Below are 26,997 nucleotides of genomic sequence, written 5' to 3'. Positions count from 1 at the left end.
AGGAGGGAGACAGACAAGAAGGGAAAGTGGAGGAGGAGGGAATAGGAGATGAAGGACAGGGGAAGGAAGCAGAGGACAAAGAGGGCCAAAGCCTCTTGGGACCACAGCAAGAGTGTGTGGGGAAGGGCTGAGAAGTGGTTCTGGCTGATGAGGCCATGACCTTGGGGGATGGGCTGCTCAGAGGGACCCTTCCTGGGGTCAAGGGAAGCTCTTGCTCAATTGTTGAAGAGATTTGAAAGCAAGTGTCCCTTTCATAGCCGGGAGGCCTCGAGTTATTTCATGTCATCTGGGTTCTCTAGAATATGGCACTGTAAAGGGAAAGTCTGTGAGGGCCGCTGGCCTGAAATGAGACATATTGGTGTTTGAGGCGGTCACCTGGAGCATTTGGGTAGCTGGATAGAGCTAGTGGCTGAGCTGCACCGACTTGACCTACTCTGGAGGTAGACATCTGTCGGAAGGTCCAGAAGTACCAACCGTCCCAAGGGCTGCACCGCCACCTGCTGAGAGGCCTGGGCCGTCCCAGGTCCTTCGCCGCGGGGCCCTGGATGGCTGCAAGTAGGAAGGAGGAACGCGGAAGGGGGCGCGCAGGTGAGTGCAGGCTGGTTGCTCCCCTGCGCTCCAGCCCTTCTCACCAGGGAGTTGAATGCCCGGGTAAACACCAGGCGCGATGGTGCGCGGTGTATCCACGGAGAGACAAAGCCAGGGCGGGGCGGGGGCGCCGCCCGCGATGCCAGGGCGGGGGTGCAGGGCGCAGAGCAGCCTCCCCTGGCGCGGGTTGCCCACCGCCTGGGAACCCTGAGCCCAGTCCGCGGACAGGTGGAGCGGGGGCGGGGCGGGGGCCCGGAGGGTCCCGCCCCGGGGGTGGGGCCGGGCGAGCCCGGCGGGGCGGGGCCGTGCTATGCAAATGTCGCCCACGGGCGGCCAATTGCCTGCGCTCCGCGCGCGGCTCCGAGCGTCCCGTCCCGCCAGCGGCCTCGAGACCCTAGCAGCTAGGGAACAAACCGCAGCGGTCTAGGGAGCCCCGAGCGCAGCGTAGAGCCAGGGTAGGCTTCGAGGACCCGCGCAGCCCCGCTCGGTCTCCCGGCCCTAGTCAGGCAAGCGCAGCGCCACCCGGCCGAGCCCAGCGCAGCGCTCCGTAGCCTAGCGCGCGCCGCCGCCCGCGCCCCACACCGGGGAATGCGCCCTCGGCGCGCAGGCCAGGGGGCGCCCGCAGCCCGCCCCGGGGGAGGCGGCCCCGAGCGCCCCTGAGCCTTTCCATGGCCCGGGCTAGGGCCCGGGGCCTCGGCTGCTGACGTGCACGAAGCCAGGGGAACCAGTGAAGCCGAGACCGCGGTGCGGATCCCGGCTCAGGCTCAGAGACAAGAGGGCGCGGACAGGGCCGTGGCCCCGGGGGGCAGCTAAAGCGGACCGGCCCGACGCAAACCTCTCCGCTGCTGCGGCGGCCACCGCTGCCCGGGCGCCCAGGCCCCGCTGCCGTGGACGAGGTGAGTACAGAGGGAACGCGACCTCCCGACCCCACTAGGACCCGCGGTACTGCAACTCCTTAGAAGTGCGCGAGGTCTGGCGAACCGTGGCACACTGTCTGGGGCACTAGGCGACAGGACTAGGATGTGCTTCATACCTGTCCCGGCGTTCTGGACCCCTCCGCTCCTCGGCGCTGTAAAGATGTGCGACTAGGAGATGTGGCCTCCGGGGTCACCGGTGTGTGAATTAACTTTTTCCACCCCCGCAAGGTTTTCAAGGTTTTGGGTGGGTACTATCATCCTCGCGGAGTGGGAGTTCGGATCCTTCTGTTTTAGTCCTCTGCTGACGCCTGCAGCACCACTCTTTCCCAAACGGCGCGTTTGCACTGCCTCTGTGTCTCTAGACAAGATCAACCCCAGGGGAAGGTCTAAATTGGAAGCCCCCACGTGGAGGGTCGCCCGGAACAGCGAGACAAGGGGATCTGTTTCCAAATGGGCTTTTCTTCCAGCCATTTGCCGATCTCCTGGTCCCCAGCTGCATTTTGGTCCAGCTTGGGTTCAGGGGTCTCGGTATAGGTGAGGTGTTAAGTTGGAAGAGTCTGGAGTCAAGCAAGCCCCAGTTTGAATCACGGGCCCTAGAGGTGAAGTGGGCAAGGGACCATGGTGGGTAGCGGGTTGTCTAGAGCAGGTGAGGCAAGGAAAGTGTCAAGATGAAGAGTCCTTTGGAACTAAGACTGGGGTCCCAGCCGGACCGATAACTCCTCATTCTTGAAATAGGTGCATTTTGCCACCAGTCCATTAACTACTGGGTCGAGAGGACAAACTGGAGCCTTCCTGTGCCCACCGTGGAGCTAGGCCAGGTAGAAGGACTCCTGTTCCCCCAAATTCACTATTTCTCCAATATCCGCTACCCTAGTTACAGATACGGGAAAACTGTGCCCAGGGGTGGGATGGAGCCGGGGCTGCTCCTCCGGCTTCTCAGGGGGGTGTGCCTAGACCCAGTGGACTATCTTGTCTGGGCCAGGCAAGAATGCAGTCCTATCTATCCTCACTGCCCCCCCCCCCCCAGTTCCAAAGGAGCCAGGCCCGGAAGTAGGAAGGTGGGGGTTGGAGAGGCCAGGAGCCCAGCCTCTGCCCCCGCTACTCTGCGTACCTTGGGGGTGGGGATGGAGCCTGGCCCAGGTGACCTTGACTGGAAAACCCTGGCCACAAAAGGGGGTTTCGGTCCCAACCCGTCTGCTTCCTGGTCTACGAGGTGTTGGGGGAGGGGGAGGCTGAGGCTCTAGGAAGGAGTCTTGGGGCATGTGTGGGGTAGCTGATGAGCTGGTGGGGTGCTGTTAGTAATTTCCTCCGTGTTCCTCTACAGCCCTGTTCTTGCCTTGCCTCCCTTCAATCGAGGCAGTTCTCAGCTAGAGGAGCCAACCTCCTTTTGCTAAGACAGGCTCCCCCTGACACACATACACACACACAGACACACACTATGAGCTTGGGAGGTCTGGATCAGGCTGGACAATTTGACCACCTGGCCCCCCGTCCCGCCCCCAGGTGCCTCTGGACCCCTTCCTCCGTCCGCCCCTTCCCTGCACCCCTTGCCAGCCCCGGCTCCTCGTTTCTTTGTTCAGGCGTCTCTCCTCCGTCCCTCCCTCTCTCCTCCCTCTCTCCTCCTCCCGCCTGCTGCCTCCCTCCCTTGTTCCCTCCCGCCAGCTTTCTTCTCCTTTTCGGTTTTTCTCCTGGTGGGCTCCCAGGTGGCGGTGACTGTTCCCCTGTCCACCCACTCGAGCTTGCTCTGACTTGGGGGCTTTAAGAGGACTGGGGCTGAATGGAAGGTATTCAAGGGCTAGCTGAAGGGAAAGGACCGTAGCCGCCCCCTCCCCCTCCCCCCCTCTGTCCCTCCTTTCCTCTTCATCCTTCTCTTTCCTCTGTCCACACCCCTAGGTTTCCAAAGAGGGGCCCTGGATTTGGTCTTGAGGCCCTTGCAGACTTCATCACGCCCCCCTCCCACTAATTTACTCCTTCAAGGGCCAGAGAATTGTGGGAGCTTCCTGTAGGAGCCTCATGGGAAAGGTCCCCTACTTTCTTGGGCACCTTGAGTGAATCAACACTGGCTTTGGTGACCCTGACCATGTCACTGTGAAAATGGATATGGGGGAAAATGAGGTCATGGGGGGTGCTGTTGACATGAGCCCCCTGATCAAAGATCTCAGGGACTCAGACTACATCTTGCCCTTCTAGCTTCCTTGAGCCGCACCCCACTTGCAGGTCAAGTTCTTGAGCAAACTCACGCTTGTGAGGACGTGCGTGGGCATGCAGGTGTGGATGTGTGTATGTGTATGCAGGACTCTTCATGGGGGCCTCCTGGTGCACCCTCAGGGTGATGGAAACTGCTTAGCCCTTTCCCCCTCCTGCCTTCATGCCGGAGCCTGTCTTGAATTCTGTCAGCACTAGCTTTGTGCCCCCAGCCGATGGGGGAGGGGCTGGGCCTGCTTCTCCCCTCCCCCAGTCAGCCAGCCTCCCCGGGAGAGAGCATCTGGGATGGGGAGATCTTGGAGAAATGAGAGGTGTGCCAGGCACTCCGAGAGAGAGCACCGCTGGAGGAGTCAGCTGAAGCTGCACTTCCTGTCTGAGGAACTACCAAGTGGTTTTCCTTGGCAGGAGAGGCAGGGCTCCGGGGCTGGGGGCTGGGTCTGAGGAGGGCACTGGAGTCTAGGAGTTCACAGTGGAGCCTAGGCCTTGTCTCAGCCCCACAGCCCCGGCTGGGGGCACGGCAAGGAGTCACATCCTAACATACACATACCCTGGTGTCCTGGGAATGGGACTGTCATATTGCTTCTTGTGGGAAAAGGGGATAGACAGGGCAGATCTGGGGTGATGATGCTGTTATTCTTAATGCCCTCACCCCCAGTGCTTTCTGGGTGGGGGGGTGGGAGTTGGCGAAGACTCATATTGGGAGGGAGCAATATGTTACAACAACTGGTGCTGGGCTGCGTTTACCCAACAGCCAGCCTGCCTGGGGAGACAATATTTGAAAAACACAGTATTAAAATTTGGACTTGCCAGGGATAGGGTGACTTTGAAGGGAGCAGTGCATCTGGCATATACCCTACTACAGATCCACTGGCCATTCTAGCATCCTTTCTGATCCCTGAACTGGTACTTTTTTTTATGGAGGAAGTCCTTCAGCCCGTCTAACCTGAGTGCTTCCTGCTTCCTGCTTCCTGCTTTTTTAGTAAATGTGAGTCCTGTTATTATCTGTCTGTTCTTTTTTTTTAACTGATGCCACCCCTCCTGCTTTGGGCCATCTGTGTGTCTCTTTCTTGCCCCCCCTCCATCTTCCTATAATTACCTTCCACTCCAATATTAGGTACAAACTTTTCTGCTCTGGGAGGAGAGCACTTGCTCAAGCATGGGAGATGGCCACTCCGTAGGTTGTGGGCAGACTGTGGAAACTTGCCGTGAGCCACAGAGAGTTTCTGCCATCTGCTTGTGTCCGGCATGGAACTGAGGGGACAGGCGGGAGTAAGGCTTGACTCTCCAGTTCCCCCAGTCAGTGCTGCTGCCCCCGGTGGTCCAGGGGCAGGCTCACCCGCAGCATGTCCCCAGACAAAGGGAGGCAGAAGAAAGAACGAGAGCTTTGTCCTGAGAGCTGTGAGCATGGAGACTCCAACACTCTGTTCAGAAAGGGAAACTGAGGTATAGGGAAGCTAGGCAGGGTGCTGCGCTCCTACAGCCTCGGCTCTTAGGAGGCAAAGGTTGGAGGATCGTTCTAAGTTCAAGGCTAGAGGGTTATATAGTGAGGAGACCCTGTCTCAAAATAAAAGCCGGCCCACGGAAATGGCTCATACAGTCTAACCTTGCTCTCTTCCCAGGTGTCCACGGAACTGGAGCCTGCTTCCTGGGCCCCAGGCCCTTCCCACAATGCTTGTCACTGGCTTCATCCTCTGGGCTTCCCTGCTGACCGGGGCCTGGCCAGCTACCCCCATCCAGGACCAGCTTCCAGCCACACCTAGAGTCCGACTGTCATTCAAAGGTAAGAGACTCCTTTGCTCCTCTCCCAAACCATCCTTCCTTCTTGTGCTGGTTTTCCTGCGGAGGCAAGGGGAGCGGTCAGGGCACGGGACTGACAACAGTCACCTGGGGTTTCCTAGGCAAACATGAAGAGAGAAGCAGAGCTTGCTGGGAAAGGCTGGAACTCAGAGGACTGAGATCTTTTGGGAGAGGGTCCTGAGCTGGGCACTGGATTCTTTGAGCTGTGGGAGAAAACTCGGTGGGATTTGCTGGTGTCAAGCCTGTCTGTGTCCCAGGCAGCTTCTAGGGTGGAGGGCCAGACAGTGAGGTAGACTCAGGCAGCTGGAGGAGCAAGAACGTTCCTCTGGGTGTGTTTCAGAGCCAGTGTTCCTGAGAGCAGTGGGTGTTCGTTCCAAGGTCCCTGAGGAAGGACACCGTGTTGTGCCTGGAGGATCATGGGAGAATAGAATACCTGGTGGGCTCGGGGAGGGCATCTACTATTGTGAAAGGCATTAGTACCCCAAGCCCCCAGTGAGTTCTTTAAGAATCCACCACCTTTGCTAGCACACTTGGCAGGTGAGCACAGTGAGAACCTAGGACCTGTGGTTTATTTGCTAGACACTCCCTCAAGGGACGTGTGTGTGTGTGTGTGTGTGTGTGTGTGTGTGTGTGTGTGTGTGTGTATGTGTGTTTGTAATGCACCAGAGATCTGAAGTAAAGAGCAGTGGCTGTGCTGGGGTTAGGGGACTGAGAGTTTCTGCCCAGTGCTGTCTTGGCCATCCTCTGGCTAGAAGCCCCACTGGCTACCCTCCTGCCCTGGGTGGGGCCAGTTCAGTGCAGACTGGCCAGATTTCCCAGCAGCCATATTGGGTGAAACACTGAGCTGACCTTTCCTTCCTCAGGCTTGGCTGAAGCCCAGCCCCTACCTCCTCACCATGGCCCCCTGGCAGGGCCCTAGCCTCATCCCACCCCGCCCCCACAACTTAATTGAAGGAGAGGGAGTGACCTGGTTAACTTTCCCAGTCCTGATGGGCACACAAGAGTTAATCGGTTCTGGTTCTTAAGAGCCTCCTTTCCCAGCCTTGGGAAGGTGAGATATTTATTTGCCGGTACTTCCACCCTTCCCTGGTGGAATTCCTCAAAGCAGATTAATAAATCTTGAAGGGGCCTTTTTCCCCCCTCTCACCTCCCTTCCTAGTGCCATTAAGTGTCCCCTCCCCCAACAAGAGAAGGGAGGGGGCTTGAACAGCACACCTCAGGACCTTCTGTTTATAGCTTTGGGTATTTATTTATATTAACATTTATGCCAGAAAGCAAGGAAGCATAGCTTGGTCTTCTGTTTGCTCCTTTTAAACTTGTTGGACCTCTAGGAGCAAAGGGACAAAGGCTTTGTTCCTGTTTTTCAGAGAGAGAAACTGAGGCTTGGGCAAGAGCAGGGCCAAGGTCAGGCAAGAGGCAGAGAGAAGGCCAGAAATAGAACCCTGGAGTCCTGGGCTTGCTGGCGCCCACATCAAGTTGGGTCGATTCCCTGTCAATTAGCTCTGAAGCCGACACCCACAGTGACTAAAAGCCCAGCTTGCTGGCAGCCAGCCTACGGTGTTGTTTGCTGTGCCTGGCTGGCCTTGGATAGGGCTGGAGGATGCTCGGGCCACCCCATCCTGGAGTCTAGTACCTGTCCCAGAAAGACTCATCAGCCAGGGTCACCTCCCTCTTCTCACCTGACCTTATGCCATAGCATTGTGCTCAGATGTGAGCTCAGTTCAGCATTTACTTGAGCACCTACTGTGCGCTGTACTCTGTCAAGTACTGAGAACACTGCAGTAAACAAGATGCAGTACACATGATGTGACTGAAAACCCTTATTAGGTGACCCCACTGTGGAACCCAGGCCCTGCGTGCCCTCTCCCCTTTAAGCTCCTCAGGTCCACAAGAAGTGAGGAGAAATGTTTGTGGGATGCCAAATGGAGACTGACTCAGAGATGGGGGTCTCACAGCTGGCTTAGGGCTGGAAAGAAGTGGAGAGTCTTCCTTTCCAGTGTACACATACAGGGTTCATAGAGAGTTGCTCTCAGGAAGAAGCACCTGAGCTACCAGGGCTCCATGACTCTCTTCTTAAGGCTTGGGTGAAAGCAACTTGCCTCATACTGGGTTTAGCTAAACTCTCCTAGGCAGGGGTGCTGGTGTGAAGGGCCACACTTCTCAGGGAAGATAAAAGAACAAAGACAGGAATCAGACCAGATTCTAGCTTGCAGCCCACCCATCCGCCCAGGCACCCCAGATCTAGAGCCAGGAGGGCCTGAGAGCCAAGGGTTCATTCAGACGGAGAGGTTTCTGTGGTCCATCTCCTGGGCTTCCATTAGCAGTACAGAGAATGCCAGACACAAACAAGGAGCCAAGTAGGACCAAATGACAGAGCACCAGATGTGTCTTGCCCTCCTGCTTCTGTAAGCCACCCCCCTCTCCTGTTGGTGCCTGGAGTCCCTTTTGCCCAGAATCACAAGCCAAGTTAGGATGAAAAAGCTTTTCCTTCCCTGCCCTGGGCCAGTCTAAGTTGAAGCCACCTCCTTCACAGCAGTAGGGAGGTGCCAGGCCCTGCCAGGGCCTTTGTTCAGTGTAAGGAATGTTTACTTTTTGTCAGGAAGACCCCCGCCCCCACCCCCATGCCACTGCTGTCTGGACTAGCTTAGGCCAGGATTTAGGGCTGGGAAATGTTTGGTGGGAGAGAGGGACCTTGTGACACAGCTGGGCTGTTAGGGAAACTGAGGTGTAGGAGAAGGGAGAGGGAGCAAGTGGTCACTGTGAGAAGAGAGATCAGGAAAGAGACAAAGAACAAAAACGAAAGTGGATGCCATGCCTTTGCCAAGGTGAGAGCCAGGCAGGCGCTAGAACTTCTGTGGAGCTGGGCTCTGACCTCAAGTGCACCCAGCTCCTCAGCCGGGAAGAGTGCTCCGCTCTTTCAGGGTGGAGGGGGCTGGCTGATGTCTGCCCACTCACTTCATTTGCATGTGGCATCTTTAGTGGACCAGGTTGCTGTATCTCTTGTTGGAACTGATGAAGCTAGAGGTCAGGAGTGGTCATGAGTCATCAGCTTCACCTGGGGGCGGTGAGTACAGGCTGAGACGTAAGGGCTTGAAGCAAGCAAACCTTGCCAGAATCTTGGCCCAGGCTTAACTGGGGAGTAAGGGTGGGGCTGGAGAGCTGGAGTATCGACCTGGGCCCTAAGGGTTCACTGAGTGTCCAAACTCGGGAAGCTTCTCATCTGTAGAGAAATAAGGAGGAGGACATGGTCCAGGAGCTGAGGCCATGGTGACATCAGGAAGCTGGGCAGAGGTCAGGTGGCTTTGGCAGCTACAGCGGGTTTGGAGCTCTTAAGCTAGAGAGGGGTGGATGTACCAGGATGAGCCAGGATGACAGTTGGCTTTGGAGGAAGTGGAGGCCGGCTTTGTGTGATTGCAGGAGGCCTAGTTTGAGGCCGTCAGGCAGGAACCTTGGCCTTTAACCCAGACCCTTTCCTTTGGATGGAATGCACTGGTTGGGCCTTCCGAAGCCCAGGCCTTGTCTCAGGCTCTGGCATGCCGCCCACCCCACCCTGCTGGCTCCGGCTTCCCTTGGCACTGAGTGGGGAGCTGGTGCATGCTCGAGGAGTAAATCATGTTCCCTGGCAGCCCTCACGGCTTCGTAATCGTAAAGAATTTAAAGAGAAACTGCCAAGATACAGATCTCACCCGGGGCCCCTAAAGGCATCTTTTACCCTGTGGCTTGGGAGGCAGCAAACCCCAAAGAAGGTTCTTGGCTGCTTAACCTGTATGTGTGTATACACCTCTCACCACTCCCGTTCTCCAGAGGTGAAAGCTCAGAAGATGGCTTCCTGGTCCCTATTACTAAGGGCCCCCGAGTGCCTCCTTCATTTAGAGGTTGAACTCCAAGCCTACCCCTGGTGGCTGTGTAAATTCCATGAAGTGGCTTAGGCTCTCTGAGCCTTGTTTCCCCCTCTGTAAGGTGGAAATGGTAGTAGCACCCTGAAAAAGCATCAACTGTAGGCCAAGCAGGCCTTGGATTTGAGATCCTCTTACCTCAGCCTCTGAGATTAGAGGCCTGTGCTGCCAGACCTATCCTGAGGGCTGCCTTGTTTGCACCGTGGTTATCAATACACCTTGAACAGTGAATTTGCCTGTTCCCACTGCCTTCTGGAAAATGGGGTCCTGGGAATAGCTCTGACTTCATTGTGGTGTTGAGCAGACTTAATTATGTGAATACTGTCCCCTGCAGAGAAGAAAAAGCTCAGTGACCAGGATGGTGGCTGACAGGTGAGGGTTGATAGAGCATGCCCCAAGGTCTCCTCACCTTTCCAGAATTCTGACCTTTGGTTGGCGAGATGGTGCCTGGGAAGGACCTGCTGCGATAGAGAAGTCAAGAGGGAGAGAATTCCTACCATAGGCAGGTAGAAAGCAGGCAGGCTTCATGAATGAGGTGATGCTTCAAACAGAGGACTAAAGAGATGGAGAGGGAAGAGTTGGGGCAGAGGCAGGGTTCATACCACCCAGCATCCTGTGGCCTTTAGTTCTGTTGCTTGAGAGTTGTAAATATAAGTGGTGAGGAAACTTCATGATAGATACACCGGTGGGAAGCAGGTGTCCCGAAGCACTCCCAAAGCCCAGCTTAAACACCTGGGCATCTGCAGTGACACCTACCCGGACACCACGGAATGGGTGCTGCTCCGGCTTTTGCAGCTTGTCTTAGGGTGGCCAGTCCCAGGCTGCTCAAAGGGGCAGAGAGGTTTGTTGGCCTGGCCCAGTGCTATCCTGGGAATCTGAGCCCTGCCTCAAGGGAGCCCTTGGAGAAGCAGAGAGAATTTCTGCTGCATTTTTCTTAGAAATAGCAAGAGGGCCTTTGCCAGAGACTTGGATGCCAGAAGGCTACAGTCTGAATCCAAAGCCCAGCTCACGTGGGCGCCTGAGCTTGGCACGCCTGTAGCTCCCACCCAGGGTGCTCAAGCCCCAGGAGAGTTGGATGCTTTCTGGGCCCCAGATCCTGACCTGTGGCCCTGACCTAGCAAAGAACAGACCCTGGGCAGTGGCTACTGGTTTGGGATCCAGGGGACCCATCTAGGGTTGGGCTCAGCTAGGCTACTGGAGTACATGCTAATCTGCTTGCCAGCACGGCTGTCTAGGGCTGCCTCTACCCAGGCAGGGACAGACACAGCATCAGTGCCTCTCCAGGGAGCAGGAATGCTGGGAGTCTGGAGAACAGAGAATGAGCTTCTAGCAGCTTCTTTCTCCCCTCCCCATACCCCCTTCACCTCCCCCCCCTTTCCTAACTGCCACCTTGCTGTGACTTTCTACTTTGACTCCATCTTTCTTCCGAAGTCTCCGTAGCCAAGAACCAAATTTCTTCTCATTTGGGACTTAGTGCTGCTCCCTCGGTTTCCTCTTTGGGCCAAGTCAGGGATTGTGTACAACAGGCAGCTAGGATCTGGGGATTTGTGGGTTCCTGAAGCAGTCAGAGACTAGGTGGGTGGCACTCTAGGGGGCTGCCACTGAGCTGCTGTGATGTTTAACCCTTTCCTGACCTACCACCACCGCATCTTCTAAGGCCGACCCTGAGCATCTTTGTCTTCTGTTCTCTGTCTCAGCTGCCCCATAAGAATGTGAAGGGGTGGGGGCTAAGAGCATCCTGTAAGGGTGATGGGAGGGGGCTGCAAGGACTCTGGGGATCTGAGGAGGACAGCAGGGATTAGGGCGGGGGGGGGGGAAGGGTCTTGACACCCACCAGCCTGTTGTCCCATCCTGGCCTGTCTGTCTGGGTGATTTATAGCCGTAAATGAGCCATGGAGAGTTTGTTGTCTTTTGCAGTCATGGGGGAGGAGGAGGAGGTGATGGTGGTAGAGGAAGGAGTGAGAGGTTTCCGGGCCAGGTCTGGAATGTGGGAGGAGGGGTGAGTCCCTGGGGCCTTTGGAACTGGCGACCTCTGAAGACTGGCTCACTTTTTCTACCTGAGAAATGGAAGAGCAGGCCCCCTTTGTTACTCCTCTCACATTCCTTGAGGCACATTCTGAAAATCCATGATTGCCTAGTCCTAGTTACCCTACCGTGGTCACCTTCGCCCACCCCCTGCACAAGGGCATCTCTGAACTCTGCTGCGTCTTCAAGCAGTCAGGGCCTTGGCTTCTGCCTTCTTGACATACCCATGTGTTTTCCCACCTAGCGTGGTAATGGTCCTGGTAGGACCTCCTGGCCTTCTACCCAACAGTCTGGACCTAGAATCGTCAGATATGATGGGGCCATGGGAAAGACAGAGGTGAGGGGACATCTGGAAGCCCTCTTCTCCTTCAATGGAGGGAGGGTCAGCAGTGACTGGACATCCTTAGTATATGGTGTGGCCCTCTGGTTCTGCGCTTGCGTGTGTTTGAGTGGATGTCATGACCTTGCCGTGTCTTCCCTCTGGCTCTTCCTGGATTCAGGAAGAGCTGGTTCCTGGTCTCTGCTCTCTCCTGGGCGGGGCAGGTGGGCAGTGGGGCAGAACGGCCGTGGGAATAGCACGCCCCGGCCTGCTGGCCCCAGCCCCCAACCCTGGCCCCTGAAATGGGAAGGAAGAATGAAGGAGCCTTAGTCCATCTGGGTGGCTCATACGCAGTGTGATGTTTACTGAACTGCTGGGATGTTTACAGTCGCCCTTAAGAAGAGCCCCCTTGTTCTAAAGGATTTCCCATCTGGAGGGTCCCACGGGGGGGGGTCTTCCTACCTTTCTACCTCCCTGCTCCTTGGGATAGACGTGCAGAGGGTTTCCAAGGAGCAGTGATGCTCACCCCTCTTCCCTCCCCTCAGTAGGTTTCCTGAAGTGGCAGCTGTAGGTGGTGAAATACGGTAACTGGGTTCCCAGTTCAGACATTTAAATTAAATTCAATCAGAGTGGTTATTGAATATAAACACTCGGAGTCATTTGCATGTTAATTATGTTGAACGGACTATGAGGCCATAATTAGTTGCTAATTGGGTGAGAGCGGTTGTAATTGGTTTTGTTGGCACCGACCTGACTCACCTGCCTATGGGGGGGCGGTGCTTGAGAATTCTGAGAAGGCTCTTGGTCTCAGTGCCTGGTCAGGTTTGGGATGGTCTGTTCCCCAAGAACTTGCAACTTATCACCAAATCAAAGGAGATCAGCAGTGAGGCTTTCCCTTGCCCAGCCCCAGGAGGTTATATCCTGAGTGCCAATGGGAGGGCCCAGATACCACTTCTGCTGATGGGCCCAGAGTTGACCTGGTCAGTCTTGACTTTGGGTATGGGTGCGGGAAATATGCTGAACTTAAGGGTGAAACATACTAAGGCCCCTGGGATGCCCTGCCCCCAGCTCAGCCTGGCTGGGGCTCTCAGGGTTGTAGAGCTGTGGCCAGGGGCTGAGGCCTTCCGGCTGGCCGCTCATTAAAAGAGGATTAGGCTGGGAGCCAGGGGGCCAGCCCCTGGGCCTTCCTCTGGGGCCCCTCATAGCTTTGGAGGAGGGAAAGATGCTAAGGACCACCCTTCTCTAGAGTCCATGGAGTGTTGGGTGGGGATCGTTTGGGCTCCGCCACACATATCACTGCCACTGTTGATATATGAATGTAGATATATAACTTAATATAACATATTCTATAATCATACACACACACACACACATCTTGTCTACTTCAGTTTCTGTCTTGGGTCAGAAGGCCTGTCTTCCTCGTGGATGATATACTGACAAAGATCTACTCTGGCAGCCCCTTCACACCCAATCCCATTTCTCTTCAGCTCAGGGATTAGGGCTGCCACTCGCCCACAGGAGGTCAGAGGTCAGAGGTAGGGTACAGGGACCTGTCTATCACTCCCTCATCCCCAGCCCTTTTAGGGGAGGTCATGCTGTCAGTCAGAGCCTACTGCTTTGTGGAGCTGTAACCAAAGGGGCGGTCACCCACCTCTGCTCCAAGATGCCTCTTTTTGCAACAGCCTCTGCCACACTGGTAGCAGGTCTGGTGTCCTAGAGACAGGCAGCAGGGGGTGAGGCCCGCCCATGTGTGGGTCTCTGGTGAGGGCTGTGGACACGCCTACTGACTCCTTTAAAATAAGGCATCAGCCGGTGCTTCCCACACATGAGGAAGCAGAGACCCCCAGGATCAAGCCCCAAAGGCAGTGGGATTGGATTGTTCCTGCCCCTGGGACCTTGGCCAGGCCACTCTGGGCCAGGACAGAGTGTCTAACAGTCATGGGAGAGGTCTGGAAGCTGGGAACGGCTGCGGAAACGTGTCTGATGCCAGAAAAGGCTCTTCCTTCCCATGACGGGAAAATCCTTCCCGGATGCCACCCCACCCAACCTGTGCCCAGCTTGGGTGAAAGCAGGGGTGTGGGGCTCTCCCCAGGAAGCAGCACCCAGGCCCCCACCCTCCCCTGACAAGCTCAAAAACATATTCAGGCTTGAGCTTGGCTGTCACATACTGAGCAGAAGTCAGCCCTGATCTGAAGGCATCACCAATCCGTAGTACCACACGTCCTGGTGCCACCTCAGGCCCCTGGAACTTTTTGGCTCTTCAAGTCCTTTGAAGGCAGTGGTTCTTAACCTTCCCAATGCTGCTACCCTTTAGTATCTATAGCTCCTCATGTCGGGGTGGCCCTCAGCCATAAAATTATTTTTGTTGCTACTTCATAACTAATTTTGCTATGGTTATAAATCAAAGCTTAAACATCTGACATGGTCTTAGGCAGCTCCTGTGAAAGGGTCATTCAGCTCCTAATGGGGTCAAACCCACCAGTTGAGAACCGATGCTTTTAAAGTACTGGGCCTGGAAGAAGCTAATATAGTAGCATCTGCTGGTGCTGCAGGGGCCAGCCAAGGATATGTGCTTGAGCTTTCCCTCCACTCTGAACCAGGCTTCATGGGGAGTGGATAAAAGCCCCCAGATCCTTTACCCTGTGGTACATAGGTTACGGTAGGTCAGGCAGCTAATTCTACTTCATCATTTTGAGCATCACTGTCTTCCTGACTGCAGCTAGGGATGTGGGACAGTCTTATTAGCATTTTCTCCGGACATCTAGCATGAGTGGTATTAGCACTGCAGCTGTGAGTTCGCAAGGCTGGACCCTGACACGTGATTCTCTCTAGACCCTGGAGAACGACCCAGCTCTGTCTTTCGCTTATATAGCTCTGTCTTTCGCTTATAACTCTGATGAATTGAGTTAGCTGTGCTTCTGGGGGTGAGGGGGGCTGAGGGAATATGCTGGCGATAGGGAGGCTGGGCTGAGTCAACAGGAAGCCTCTTCCGTCCCGGTAGCCCTCTCTGCCTGTCTCCCCAGCATTAGGAAATGGGGTAGCAGGGATGTATGTGACTGGATGTCCTTCAGGTGATGCTGACATCTGGAAGGAAGCCTGCTTCCTCAGGAAAAGATGTGGGAGCCCCAACCAATTCTCTGGTCCCCCTCAAGACAGGGAAGGCCAGAGGAGTGACAGCTCTCAGGTTCTACAGGGCCACCTTGAATGTCAGATTTAGGAGGCCCATGAAATGATCTGGGCTGTAAAATGAGGCTCAGAGAGCCAGGATTCTTCAACATGGGGGTTAATACATAGCCCATGATGGAAATGGAACCACAGCCAAGGATTCCTGATCTTCCCTCCCACCTCTTCCTCAGCCTGCCTGGGGGCTCCCCTCCTCCTCACCATTTCCACAACAACTGAAGCATCACGTCCTGTGACACAGAGTGTCCTGTAATACCAGAGCCATTGACGCCATATCCCGAGGCCATTTAGAGGCATCCCTAGGGTTCTGAATCAAGTGTCTCCATGATGGAGGAGAGTCACCTTCCGGCTCCCCATCTCCTGGCAGGCAGGCCCTGTCACCAGGACTGGCTTTCATGGGCTCCCCATCCTTTGTCAATCTTTAGGCAGTCTGCCTGTCGCTTCCCTTCCCTGTACCCCATCCTCCTCATCTGTAAACTGGATGTACTCTGAGGAGAGTGGATCCCTCTACTTGGGGACAGACTGGAGGAGATACAGAGGCTGTGTGTGTTGGATCAAGGAGATCTCCTGTCCCCTTCCTAGAACTTTCTTTCCTTCTCTGCTCAGTGATGTCTCTCTTGTCTTTCTCACAGGGAGCTGGGGCCCTGGAAGCAGATTGATGATTTGGACTTGGCTCTTGGGTCCTGTCAGTCATGGGGCGTGATCTAGGCTATGGGGTCAAGAGTGAGAAGGGATGTGTGGGCACAAGGCTTTGGGATTATGGCTGTGTGTCTGTCTGGGGGCTAGCTCTGAATCTTCCCCTGCCCACCTAGGTGCTATGTCAGGGGTTCACTTGATCTTCTGTCCTTCTCTCTCCCATTGTCCCTGAGGTGCCCCCCAGCATAGCAGAATGAATCAGGGCATAACCAAGGCCATGCCCCCAGCCAGGGTATAAATAACCCCTGGCAGGCTATCCCAGCCTGGGGGGGCTCCACTGGCAGCCCCACTTCCTCTCTGGCCACTTCCCAGGTCTGGGGGTGGGGGAGTGTTTACTTTCCTGTTGTCACTATGACTGGGTGGCCAGGCAGGAGACTCCAAGTGACCCAACAACAGGTGCAGGACAGGTGCCCAGGCTGCCCTGCCCAGGACTTCAGAGGCACCGCCGGACAGGCGGGTGAGGCCATAGCCAGGCAGGGATTGGCCCTTTGATCTTTTGGCGTCCCTGCGTCCCTGTGTCCCAGTGGCTGGCCAAGGTCATCACCTATATTCCCTTGTTGCTACATCATCAGGTCTGAGCAGAGTAAGGCTTCTTTTTGCATTGCAGCTCTACACGGTAACGTCCTGAACCAGACACTAGGTTGACCGTCAGATCATTTGCCACCATAGCCTGCTCATCCCATCCCCCAACCCCTTTTTCTTTTTGGCTTTTCAAGACAAGATTTCTCTTGTGTAGCCCTGGCTGTTCTGGAACTGACTCTAGACCAGGCTGGCCTCGAACTCAGAGAGGCCTCTGCTCTCAAGTGCCACCACCAGCCTGCTGGCCTTCATACAAAAAAGGGTCTCTACAGAGCACTTGGAAGCAGAGCCAGGCCAATCAGGGACAGCCACCTGCTGGTGCTACCTTCCTGCTAAGTTCAGAGCTTCGGATCTCAGCTGTTCTCTCCCCAGGTGCCTAGTCTGTCCCTCCATTGTCCCATCTGTGAAGTTGGGTGGCAGCTGTGGGATCAGGCAGAGGGTATACATGCTCCAGTGGTACCTCATCTGTTGCAGGACACATTTGCATACTGATTACATGTATGTGCACATATGTGCTCTTCTGGATGTTGTCACTAAAAGCCCCCCTGTGCTGGTGAATATTCAATCACAATTTTCTCTCTCCCGAGCTAAAAATAGCTGGGGGTGGGTAAGGGACAGACTTGTCAAGTGAACCATTCAGCTCCCCCAGAGACAGGTTCACGAGCTTCCAGAAGTCCTGTGTGTCACTGGCCTGTTTGTTGTTGGCTGAGCTATGCATCGTTCACCCCAGGAAACTTTTCCTCAGTGTCCTGAGGGAGCCAAGGCTGCTGTAGGCAAGCAAAGAGAAAACAGAAGGCCCAGTTATACGTCTTCAGCCCTTGCCATAGTGTTCCTACAGCGTCTCTGGGAGGAGCCTTCTCTCCCCCATGGCTCCTCCTAGCTAGCTCAGAATGGCCTGAGTCGAACCATTAGAAGCCTTGTATTGTAGGGTCTGATGGACCCGATCTCTATGGGGTATTAGGGTTCCTTTGGAGCTTTTTGGTATATGGCTATTTCATTTCAGGTCAGATAGGGATCTTGCAGTATACCGGCTGTGTCCCCTACATGGTGGTCAGCGAGGGCGAAGACAGGGTATCTAGGATCGGTGCCAGCGTCTGTAGCAGCTCTTAACACTATTTCCACCTGCTCATTAACCCTTTCAGCCCCATATGACAAGTCTGCCTGCCGCTTCCCTTCCCTGTACCCCACCCTGAGTGGAAGCATCTGCCCCCACCTGAGCAGACTCTTTGATGCCACCACACACCCTGGCTTGCACCCACGGCCCTTTCATTGGGATTAGTTTGGGCTGTCTGTGAATCAGGGCTTAGCTTTGGGTGTGGCCCCTTCCCTGGCCTGCCTACATGTCCCACTTTCACCTCCATGACTGGCAGCAGCTGGAGAGGGAGCTAAGCAGGCCCTGGGAAAGGAATGGGAAGTTTAGGACAGCTGTGGCCTCAGTGCCTCTTTCTTTCAGAGGGAATGTGTCCCTCTCATTGGTGTCCTGCCTTTCATTCACAGAACTTAAGGCCACAGGTACCGCCCACTTCTTCAACTTTCTGCTCAACACTACAGACTACAGAATCCTACTCAAGGACGAGGACCATGACCGCATGTATGTGGGCAGCAAGGACTACGTGCTGTCCCTGGACCTGCATGACATCAACCGAGAGCCCCTTATTGTAAGGGCTAGCCCTGAAGTGGGACAAGGCAGGGTGAAGGGCGTGGAGCCAAGGGTCAGGGACCTGGCCAGCAGGCTGCATCCTCTAACCTCCATCTTTGGCAGATCCATTGGGCAGCCTCCCCACAGCGCATCGAGGAGTGCATACTGTCAGGCAAGGATGGCAACGTGAGTGTGATGGGGTCCACAGAGGGTGAGGCAGTGACCTCAGAGGAGGATGGACATGGGCAGGTGTCTGGGCATCCACACAGCTTTCTCTCTGGCCACAGGGAGAGTGTGGGAACTTCGTCAGGCTCATCCAGCCCTGGAACCGGACACACCTGTATGTGTGCGGGACTGGTGCCTACAACCCTATGTGCACCTATGTGAACCGTGGCCGTCGTGCACAGGTAAGCGCCCACCAAGCCTGGCTCTGTGCTGTCCCCTCTGGTGGCACAAGGTCCTGATGGGAGGATGGGCTTGAGCCTCACCCTTACCACTTCCAAGCCCTGTGGCCTTGGGTGAGTAAGTCATTCAGCTCTCTGAGCCTCAGTTTTCTCACCCGGAAATCAGGTTCACAGTTCCTTTTGAACAGGTCGGTGTGAGGAAGAGGCAGTGAATTAGTGCTCCCCAGCTAACACTGTGCGCATAGTAAACATTTGCCCCGTGTGGGGCAACAGTTCTCTTGGTCTGTGGAGCTTCCAAGTCAGAGGATCTGGTGGCGCCCTCCCTCGGCATTCCAGAAGGCGAGAAGCCTGAACCAACTTCCACCCTGTGGCCTTGGGGAGAGCTGCCTTCCTCCCCCTGGTCCAGGGGTGGGGAGAAGCTGCTTTTTCCCCAGCTCTGCTCCACCCTGCCTGCTTCTGCCCTTTTCCATTTCCATGTGGCCATGGATGTGCATTGATGTGACCTCGTAGGGCATGTGTGAGAGTGACTGAACATAAGGGGCACGTGGTGTGCAGGCGCGTGCCACTCCTGTGTGTATGTGTGCGTACACATGCATATACGTTCTCTGGGGGCCCATGTGTTCATGTGTGTTCCTAGTGTGGTATGAGAGGCTGGCAGCCCAGGCCCGCTCCCCCAGCCCCTACCACCCCCAGCTCTAACATCTATTGCTCATCTTCCCAGGCCCCACCGTGGACCCAGATGCAGGTGGTCAGAGGCCGAGGCAGCAGGGCCACAGATGGTGCCGACCGCCCGACGCCCACAGCCCCACGCCAGGTGGGCCTCATCCTTCTAGTCTTTCACCAAGCTAAACGACCTCTGAACTCAGTTTACCCTGGGCCTGGCCCCAGGGCCAGCCTCCCTAGTGTCTCCCTATACCCTCATACCCCCACCCCATTCCCACCCCTTCCCCTGCAGTGCCCTCAGGTTCTGAAAGCGGTTCCAGCTGGACTCTTGTCAGCCTCAGTGGGACCCCGGCAGGCAAGGAATCCTGAAGCCACCAGGTGGGGAAGACAGGAGTCCTGGGGACAGTTATGCCTCAGCCCTGAGAATATGTGTGGAGACACACATGAGCACGTGGCTACATATGCCTGGGCACACTTACTATCCACAGTACGCCTGGCACAAGACTCCTATGTGTCTGTTCCCATGCCTTCCATGGGTCATGTATGTAGATACAGGTGTCTTGCACATTTACATATGTGGGATCTCCTTTGAGGTAGTATGTCTGTCCATTAGTCAAGTCTGGGGAGGGGTCTGGGCCGGGTAAAGCAAGGTGGGGCTGGGCAGGGGCGGGCAGGGGGGCAGAGGCTGCCGGTGAATGACAGCACGTGTGTGTGTGTGTGTGTGTGTGTGTCTGTCTGTCTGTCTGTCTGTCTGTCTGTCTGTCTGTCTGATGGGGAGTGCTGAACACCTCAGGCTATCTAGACTCTGCGTGTGTGCATTAGGGTGAACAGTGGGCTAGGTGTGCTGGTGGTGTTGTCTGCTGCTGTGTGTGCAGCCCATGTGTGTACAGGAAGTCATGTGAACAGAGTGTAACTGAAAGCAGACCTGTGTGCGCCTTCCCGTCACCACCCTGCCACCTGCTGCCACTTCCTCTGTGCGTCTCTCCTCTTCCTTTTCCCTCCCTCTTCCCTGCCTTTCCCACCAGGCCCATGAGCTCATCCTGGTCCCAGGGATTTTGCCCTTCCTTCTAGCATCTTCCAGGGTGAAATGGGCAGTGTGGGGTTGGATGATGGTTAGCTTTGTGAAGTCCACGTGGTCTCAGCTGGAGCCCCCAACTTGCTCTCTGGGGAGACGTGGAGGGGTAGAAAGCCCATGATCTCTTGGTCCATCCTGAGGTTCACAGGTAGAAAAAACCTGGAGACATAACCTTGGAGCCCCCTGGTTGGACCTGACACTAGGACAGGACCCCAGACCCTTGAACTATGCCCCCTGCCCTACCCAGGTCTGTAGCCCCTCCATGCCCCAAGATAAATAGCTATAGTTCAAAATATCCAGCCTCTGTAGCCCAAGGGGTTTGCTGGCATCTTCCAGATTACTTGGCACAGAAGTACTTTACCCTGATAAGCCCCTGTGGTCCCCAAGACCTGGACCTCTGAGAGTTGATTCTTAGGTCTTGTCTGAGGCATAAGATCAAAGTGTGATCCCCTTGGAAATGCTATAGGCTTGCCCCAGGAGACCTGGCTGGCCAGAATTCACACCCAAGGACCCTGGGAGAGGGGTATAGGGGGTGGACTCAGGGTGGCCCTTGGGGCTTGTCCTTGCCCTAGGGACCTTATGAAACTTACCCTTCTTGTCTGTGGGACTGGCCTGGATGTGCTGAGCCCCTTTCTACCCTGCAGGATTACATCTTCTACCTGGAGCCTGAGAAACTCGAGTCAGGGAAAGGCAAATGTCCATACGACCCCAAACTGGACACAGCCTCAGCCCTCATCAGTGAGTGACCCCATTCCACCCTGATTCCATGGTTTCCTTTGCCACTAGAATGAGGGGTGTTACCAATACTCCAGGTCAGAGACAATGATCATGTCTCATTAGCCCCCAGTGGGGACATGGCTAGAGGGGTTAGGATACAGTACAGTCCTTGCTATGTGCTCAGAAGCAGAGACTAGGTGGTGTAATCCTCTACCCAGCCCTTTATGGATGGGATACTGAACAGCCAGGTCTTCTCCTGGGATACCAACTGTTGGTCTTCGCAAACTCTAGAGCCCTCAGAGCCATAGGTTGCCTAGAAGAGAAAATAAGCTGGGTTTATACAAAGAGTGTTTGGTATAAAGGGTTCCATAGCCCCTTCCTATGTCGAGGAGACTGGAAGAGAGAGGTTCACATAGAACCAGACAGCACCCTGAGCAGATGGGAGGACATATTTCGAGTAGGTGTCTGGGTGAGTTAGGGGCTCTTCTTAAGGAAGTGTCCTATTTGAGGCTCAAGAGCAGCTGCCACATCTGTCTACAGGTTGGGAAATTTGCCCCTGGTCTGGCACTATGCCTGGTTTTTGATTGTCCATCCCCAGGGCGCTTCATCAAGCAGCTGCCAGGTGCTAGGCCACCTGCAGCCCAGTTTAGGCCCAGGGTTTGCGGGGATGTGGGGTGCCGGTGTTTTCTCCTTGGTGAATGAGACCGCTCTGGTCTAACAACAGAGTTCAGACCAGGGTATAACTAACTGGGGGAAGGTCAGACTTGACTGCCCTGTAGAATCTCAGAGAGTAGAGGTGAGGTACTGGAGCCAGCTCAGTTGTTAAAGTCTCAGGAGTTTCCTGATCCAGTTGTTAAACACGGCTCTTGCTGAAAATTCAATTATAAAGACTCATAAGCAAATAAACTGTATTAAGCCAGAAGTACCGGCAACAAAATATAATAAATGCTCAAAAATGTATTATTTCCTAATTGACTACATTGCTACATTGTAATCTGTGCTTTTGAGCTATTTAGGCCTGTTGTGATTGTGGGGTAGAAATCCTGTAAGATGACTTGGGCATGTCTTCCTAGTTCTGTGTAAAGTGACCTCAGGTTATCAGCTTGAGTTAAGCTGGGATGGAAGGATCATAGGAATTGGCCATTGCCACTGACAGCCCCCTCCCAGAACTGGTTGTAAGCATTTACTGAGAGATAGGATTGTGCCCAGTGCTCCAGGGCATCTTGAAGGAGGGAGAGAGTAACAGGGGTGGGAGTGGGGTGGGGGAGAAACATGTTGAACTTCACCCAAAGGTCCCTAAGTCTGAGCAGTCCCCTAATTGACCCACCAGCTTAAAGAGGGGCTGGGACTCTGCCTGGGGGTCCCTGAGTCTGAACAGTCCCCTGACTGATCCACCAATACTTCTACAGATGAGGAGCTCTATGCAGGAGTGTACATCGATTTTATGGGCACTGATGCAGCCATTTTCCGCACACTTGGAAAACAGACAGCCATGCGCACAGATCAGTACAACTCCCGGTGGCTCAATGGTGAGCTCCACCTGCAAGACCTTAGTGGAAAGTGTGGTTGGATGTGCAGAAATATCTGTAGAAGCATGCCTGGGTGGGGAGCGGGGAGGCAGGGGAGAGTTTAAGCCTGTGTCTAGTCCCAGGCAGTGATGGTTTTCTGTCAGGGATTCTGGTGGGGGCAGGGGGTGGGGTAGAAGCCTAGCCAGCGTTCATGCTTCTGACCCCTAGTCACCCATCTACCCACAGATCCTTCATTCATACATGCTGAGCTCATCCCTGACAGCGCAGAGCGTAATGACGATAAACTCTACTTCTTTTTCCGAGAGCGCTCTGCAGAGGCCCCACAGAACCCTGCAGTGTATGCCCGCATCGGGCGCATCTGCCTCGTAAGTGTCTTTAAGGCTCTTCTGCCAATCCCCAGGCCCACCCCAGCTGGTCTTGGGGCGATTGAGCTGATCTAATATGGCTACCTACCCCCACCCCCAGAACGACGATGGTGGCCATTGCTGCCTGGTCAACAAGTGGAGCACATTCCTGAAGGCTCGGCTTGTCTGCTCCGTGCCAGGCGAGGATGGTATTGAGACCCACTTCGACGAACTTCGTGAGTGCTTAACAAGCAAGCAGGGGCCTATGGCTGTAGCAGGAGGGATGGAGGCTGGATCAGAGATCAGGGTGCCTTTAGAGGACAGCCTTCCCAGGGCAGGAGTGGATGGGTCCATGGGAAGTGTCCTCAGTACCTTCTCCTCTTTTTCAGAGGATGTGTTTGTCCAGCAGACCCAGGATGTCAGGAACCCAGTCATTTATGCTGTCTTTACCTCTTCAGGGTAAGGCTGAAGTTAGGGTAAGCAATGGAAGGATTTGGGGGCTATGGTTTGTGGAAGACCCTGGCCTGACTGTGAGCTGTGAAGTAGACACAAGCTGTGGGAGACTGTGGTCCAGGGTCTACCCCAACCATAGCAGTAACCTGTCTGTACACAGCTCCGTGTTCCGAGGATCTGCAGTGTGTGTCTACTCCATGGCTGATATCCGCATGGTCTTCAATGGGCCTTTTGCTCACAAGGAGGGCCCCAACTACCAGTGGATGCCCTTCTCAGGAAAGATGCCCTATCCTCGGCCTGGCACAGTATGTACTCTCTCTCTCTTCCTTATTTCTCTCTTTCTTTCTTCTCCCCTCCTCCTTCTGTTGTGTATCTTGAGACAAGGTCTCACTGTATCCCTGGCTGTCCTAGAACTCCCTATGTAGATCAGGCTGGGCTCGAATTCCAGAGGTCTGATTCTACCTCTCAAGTGCTGCTTTTGTTGTTGTTTGGCTTTGTTTGTTTGTTTGGTTTGTGTGTGGGTGTTTGTCATGTATAGACACATGCATGCTTAGCTTCTACAGAGGCCAGAAGAGGACATTGGATGCCTTGGAGTTACAGAGGTTGTGAGCCTCTGTGTGGGCTCTTGGGAACTAACTAGCCAGTGCTCTTATCTGTGGAGCTATCTCTCCAGCCGCTCTTCTTGTTTCTAAGAGGCTCACTCTGGGCTCATCTCTGCAGACACGGGCTCCACTCTGATGAACCTCCAGCCAACGGGGCAGTGAAACACAAGATATGTAAACCATTACTTGCAGCTGGGCATGGTGGCACACTCCTTTAATCCCAGCACTCAGCAGGCAGAGGCAGAGGCAGAGGCAGGTGGATCTCTGTGGTCTCAAGCCAGTTTGGTTTATGCAACAAGTTCTAGAACAGCCAGGGCTCTGTAGAGAGACCCTGCTCAAAAAAACAAAAGGCAAAACAGAAAGAAAAAAAAAAAAAAAAACTCTTACCTATACAACACACATCAGGTTGTAAAGAAAGCAGTATCCCAGGATAGAGACAGATGAGGACCAGGTGTTGTCCACTACTCCATGGAGGATCCTCTACTCTGTGGAGGGCACTCTACTCCATGGAGGGTACCCAGCAACTTTCAGGGAGGTGAAGGTTACTGGGAAGGATCCAGCAAAGCTGAAGGTAGTCTGAAGTCAGATTGTCTGGCTAACAGCAGGAAAGGAGATGGGGAGTGGGCAGGGCCAAGCTGTGCTCACTCTGCAGCCTTGGGTACCCGCTCACTTTGTCTGGGTAGGGCCTGGGCCCACGGTCGGAGCCTGAGTGTGTGGGCTCAGACATGATCTCACCTAATCTACTGGCTGATGTGACTGTGGGCTCCTTACCAGCATGGGGAAGTCGGTCTCTGAAGTTGGAATTGGAAGGATGACAGTCTGAGCCCAGGGCAGAAGGAAGAGCATGGGCGGTGGGGGCGGGAGGGGGGCCTCCTTTGTGTCTAAATGTTGAGGCTGCTGGCCCTGCAGCACAGGAAAGAGCAGGGAGACCAGAGGGACGGCCAGAGAGGAAGGAGACAGCCGGGTGAGGATAAGGACATGGGAAGGGAGTGGTCAGCTCAGGCAAGTGTTGCCACAAGGACATGACGTGACAGCGTAGATCTGTGGAGGACAGAAAGTGGAGAAAGGGTTAGAGAGAAGCAGGTGGCTGTTGCATGGAAGCTTCTCCTCAGCTAATGGGTATGCATCGCCCCACCTGGGCACCCTAGGACTAACACTCGTGATCTGCCTGCAGTGCCCTGGGGGAACCTTTACGCCATCGATGAAGTCCACTAAGGATTATCCCGATGAAGTGATCAACTTCATGCGTACTCATCCACTCATGTACCAGGCCGTCTACCCGCTGCAGCGGCGACCCCTGGTGGTCCGTACGGGTGCTCCCTACCGCCTCACCACTGTTGCTGTGGACCAGGTGGATGCAGCTGATGGACGCTATGAGGTGCTTTTCCTGGGCACAGGTACCCACTGCTGCTCTCAGACCCTCCCACGTTGGGCCCACTGGATGGGAGGAGCCAATCCTGGGGCCAGACCCTGCCCAGCTAGGGGTTGCTCTTCTTGGCCAGAATAGCCAAGTCTAGGAATGGGAAAACTCCATCTCTCTTCCCATTTTGAGGGGCCCATCCAGGGACCCTGCATTAGGATTCAAAAATAACTTAGGATACAGGGATTTAACTTCTTGCCCGTATATACACATACGAATGCACACAGGCTTGCTTACACGCATCTGTCAAGATTGTAACAGCCTCCAACTCAGTTGCCCATTTTCTGTTCTCAGTAGGGCCCAAAATGAGAGTCTGGGTGCAGGGGCAGACCCTGGCCATGACCCCCTTTGTCCTGTTCTAGTCCCCCAACAACTCTCCCCTTCATCCAAGGGAGGTCCTTGAACCTCAGCATGGAAGCCCCGCTCCAATGCCCTAGAGGAGATGGGGCTTTGGTGGGGAAGGGGCTGAGGCTTTGCCCCTTCCCCAGCATCCTCAGCCCCACTGAGGTCCTGCCCGGCCCGTTCCAGACCGCGGGACAGTGCAGAAGGTCATTGTGCTGCCCAAGGATGACCAGGAGGTAGAAGAGCTCATGCTAGAGGAAGTGGAGGTCTTCAAGGTAGGTGGGATACTGCCCAGTCCTGCCTATGCCTCCTTGACCCTCTCCGGTCCCATCCTTTGACTTTAGACTTAAGCCAGGACTGGCAGGGGTCCCGAGCATTCCCAGTAGCTGAAGCTGACCCCTGCTTTCTTCTAGGAACCAGCGCCTGTTAAGACTATGACCATCTCTTCCAAGAGGGTGAGTCCTTGGCAGTGTGGGCTGGAGTGAGGTTGGAGCCTGTGTCCCACTGGGGTCATGCTCTTGGCATAAGGACTAGGAGATGGAAACAGAAAAGGAATCCAGCCCAACTGGCTGCTGACAGGGCTGTCTGTGAGAACTGACACCCCCTGCTCCTGCTCCCAGCAACAACTGTATGTGGCCTCAGCCGTGGGTGTCACACACCTAAGCCTGCACCGCTGCCAGGCATACGGAGCTGCCTGTGCTGACTGCTGCCTCGCTCGGGATCCCTACTGTGCCTGGGATGGCCAAGCCTGCTCTCGCTACACAGCATCCTCCAAGAGGTAGAGACTGCCAGAACCCTGGGATCTATCCATAGCCCTGGGAGTTTGGAGGTAGATAATGCCAAGGTGGGGGTGGGGTATGGATAAGACACAGCTCTCCTGGGGCACAGGACCTTGTTCTAGAGTCTTGGGGGTGCAGGGGCCTCCCAAGAGCACTCCTTTAGGAGTTACCCTCATCCAGGCGGAGTCGACGGCAAGATGTCCGCCATGGGAACCCCATCAGGCAGTGCCGTGGTTTCAATTCCAACGGTAAGTAAGCATGCTGCACCCCCATGGGCTGCTTCTCATGTTCTGGAGTCCTGTACAGCTGATGCCCATAGGCACCTTCACAGCCCAGACTTACATATGGTTCCCTGGGTGGCAGGATCACCTTAGGTCTGGGATCAAGAGTCCCATGTCACCTCCTCAACGGATAGGTGTTGTCCTGGTGTTGTCCTGGTCTGTGTGTGCGTACCCCTTGATGCTTGCCTCTCCCTACTGAACGGACTTGGGGCGAAGCTCCTTCCACTCAGGGTCCTCTCCATCCACAGCAAACAAGAATGTCATAGAATCTGTGCAGTATGGAGTGGCTGGCAGCGCGGCTTTCCTTGAGTGTCAGCCTCGTTCACCTCAAGCCACTGTTAAGTGGCTGTTCCAGCGAGATCCCAGTGATCGGCGCCGTGAGGTGAGTTCCTGTGTCCCCCAAGGGGCGATGCTGCACTGTGGAGTTCTTTTTGCAGCGGTGAGTCCATGAGAGAGAAATGAGATAGTGTGGCCAGCCTGGGTCAGCCCTCATTCTGTGAAATCTCTTTTATGGCTCATCCTTATGCCAGAATCACTGAGTTAC

The 26,997-nt window shown here is 55.1% G+C and overlaps 1 protein-coding gene across 3 annotated transcripts in view; it reads left to right on the top strand.

Annotated features, from left to right (window-relative positions):
- The first annotated feature begins 976 nt into the window (after window positions 1–976).
- The window catches only part of SEMA3F (semaphorin 3F), a 28,005-nt gene continuing 1,984 nt past the window's right edge, over window positions 977–26,997 (top strand). Inside the window, exons 1-18 of one of the 3 annotated variants that reach the window (XM_080934072.1) lie at window positions 977–1,484; window positions 5,330–5,490; window positions 17,703–17,863; window positions 17,968–18,030; window positions 18,132–18,251; window positions 18,970–19,062; window positions 20,631–20,724; window positions 22,113–22,232; window positions 22,458–22,597; window positions 22,698–22,812; window positions 22,966–23,035; window positions 23,190–23,334; window positions 24,806–25,028; window positions 25,580–25,668; window positions 25,807–25,848; window positions 26,014–26,171; window positions 26,353–26,420; window positions 26,702–26,835. In XM_080934072.1, coding sequence (XP_080790198.1) covers window positions 5,379–5,490; window positions 17,703–17,863; window positions 17,968–18,030; window positions 18,132–18,251; window positions 18,970–19,062; window positions 20,631–20,724; window positions 22,113–22,232; window positions 22,458–22,597; window positions 22,698–22,812; window positions 22,966–23,035; window positions 23,190–23,334; window positions 24,806–25,028; window positions 25,580–25,668; window positions 25,807–25,848; window positions 26,014–26,171; window positions 26,353–26,420; window positions 26,702–26,835 — 1,947 coding nt within the window. In that variant the 5' untranslated portion in view covers window positions 977–1,484; window positions 5,330–5,378. Of the gene's footprint in view, window positions 1,485–5,329; window positions 5,491–17,702; window positions 17,864–17,967; window positions 18,031–18,131; window positions 18,252–18,969; window positions 19,063–20,630; window positions 20,725–22,112; window positions 22,233–22,457; window positions 22,598–22,697; window positions 23,036–23,189; window positions 23,335–24,805; window positions 25,029–25,579; window positions 25,669–25,806; window positions 25,849–26,013; window positions 26,172–26,352; window positions 26,421–26,701; window positions 26,836–26,997 lie in introns of all 3 variants that reach the window. The other 2 variants (XM_080934073.1, XM_080934071.1) reach the window with 2 other exon arrangements.

This window comes from Micromys minutus (assembly GCF_963924665.1).
Source record: "Micromys minutus genome assembly, chromosome: 21".
In the NCBI taxonomy this organism is placed as follows: domain Eukaryota; kingdom Metazoa; phylum Chordata; class Mammalia; order Rodentia; family Muridae; genus Micromys; species Micromys minutus.
The sequence above is the reverse complement of the archived record's forward strand: the minus strand, read 5'-3'. Positions and strand labels throughout refer to the sequence as shown.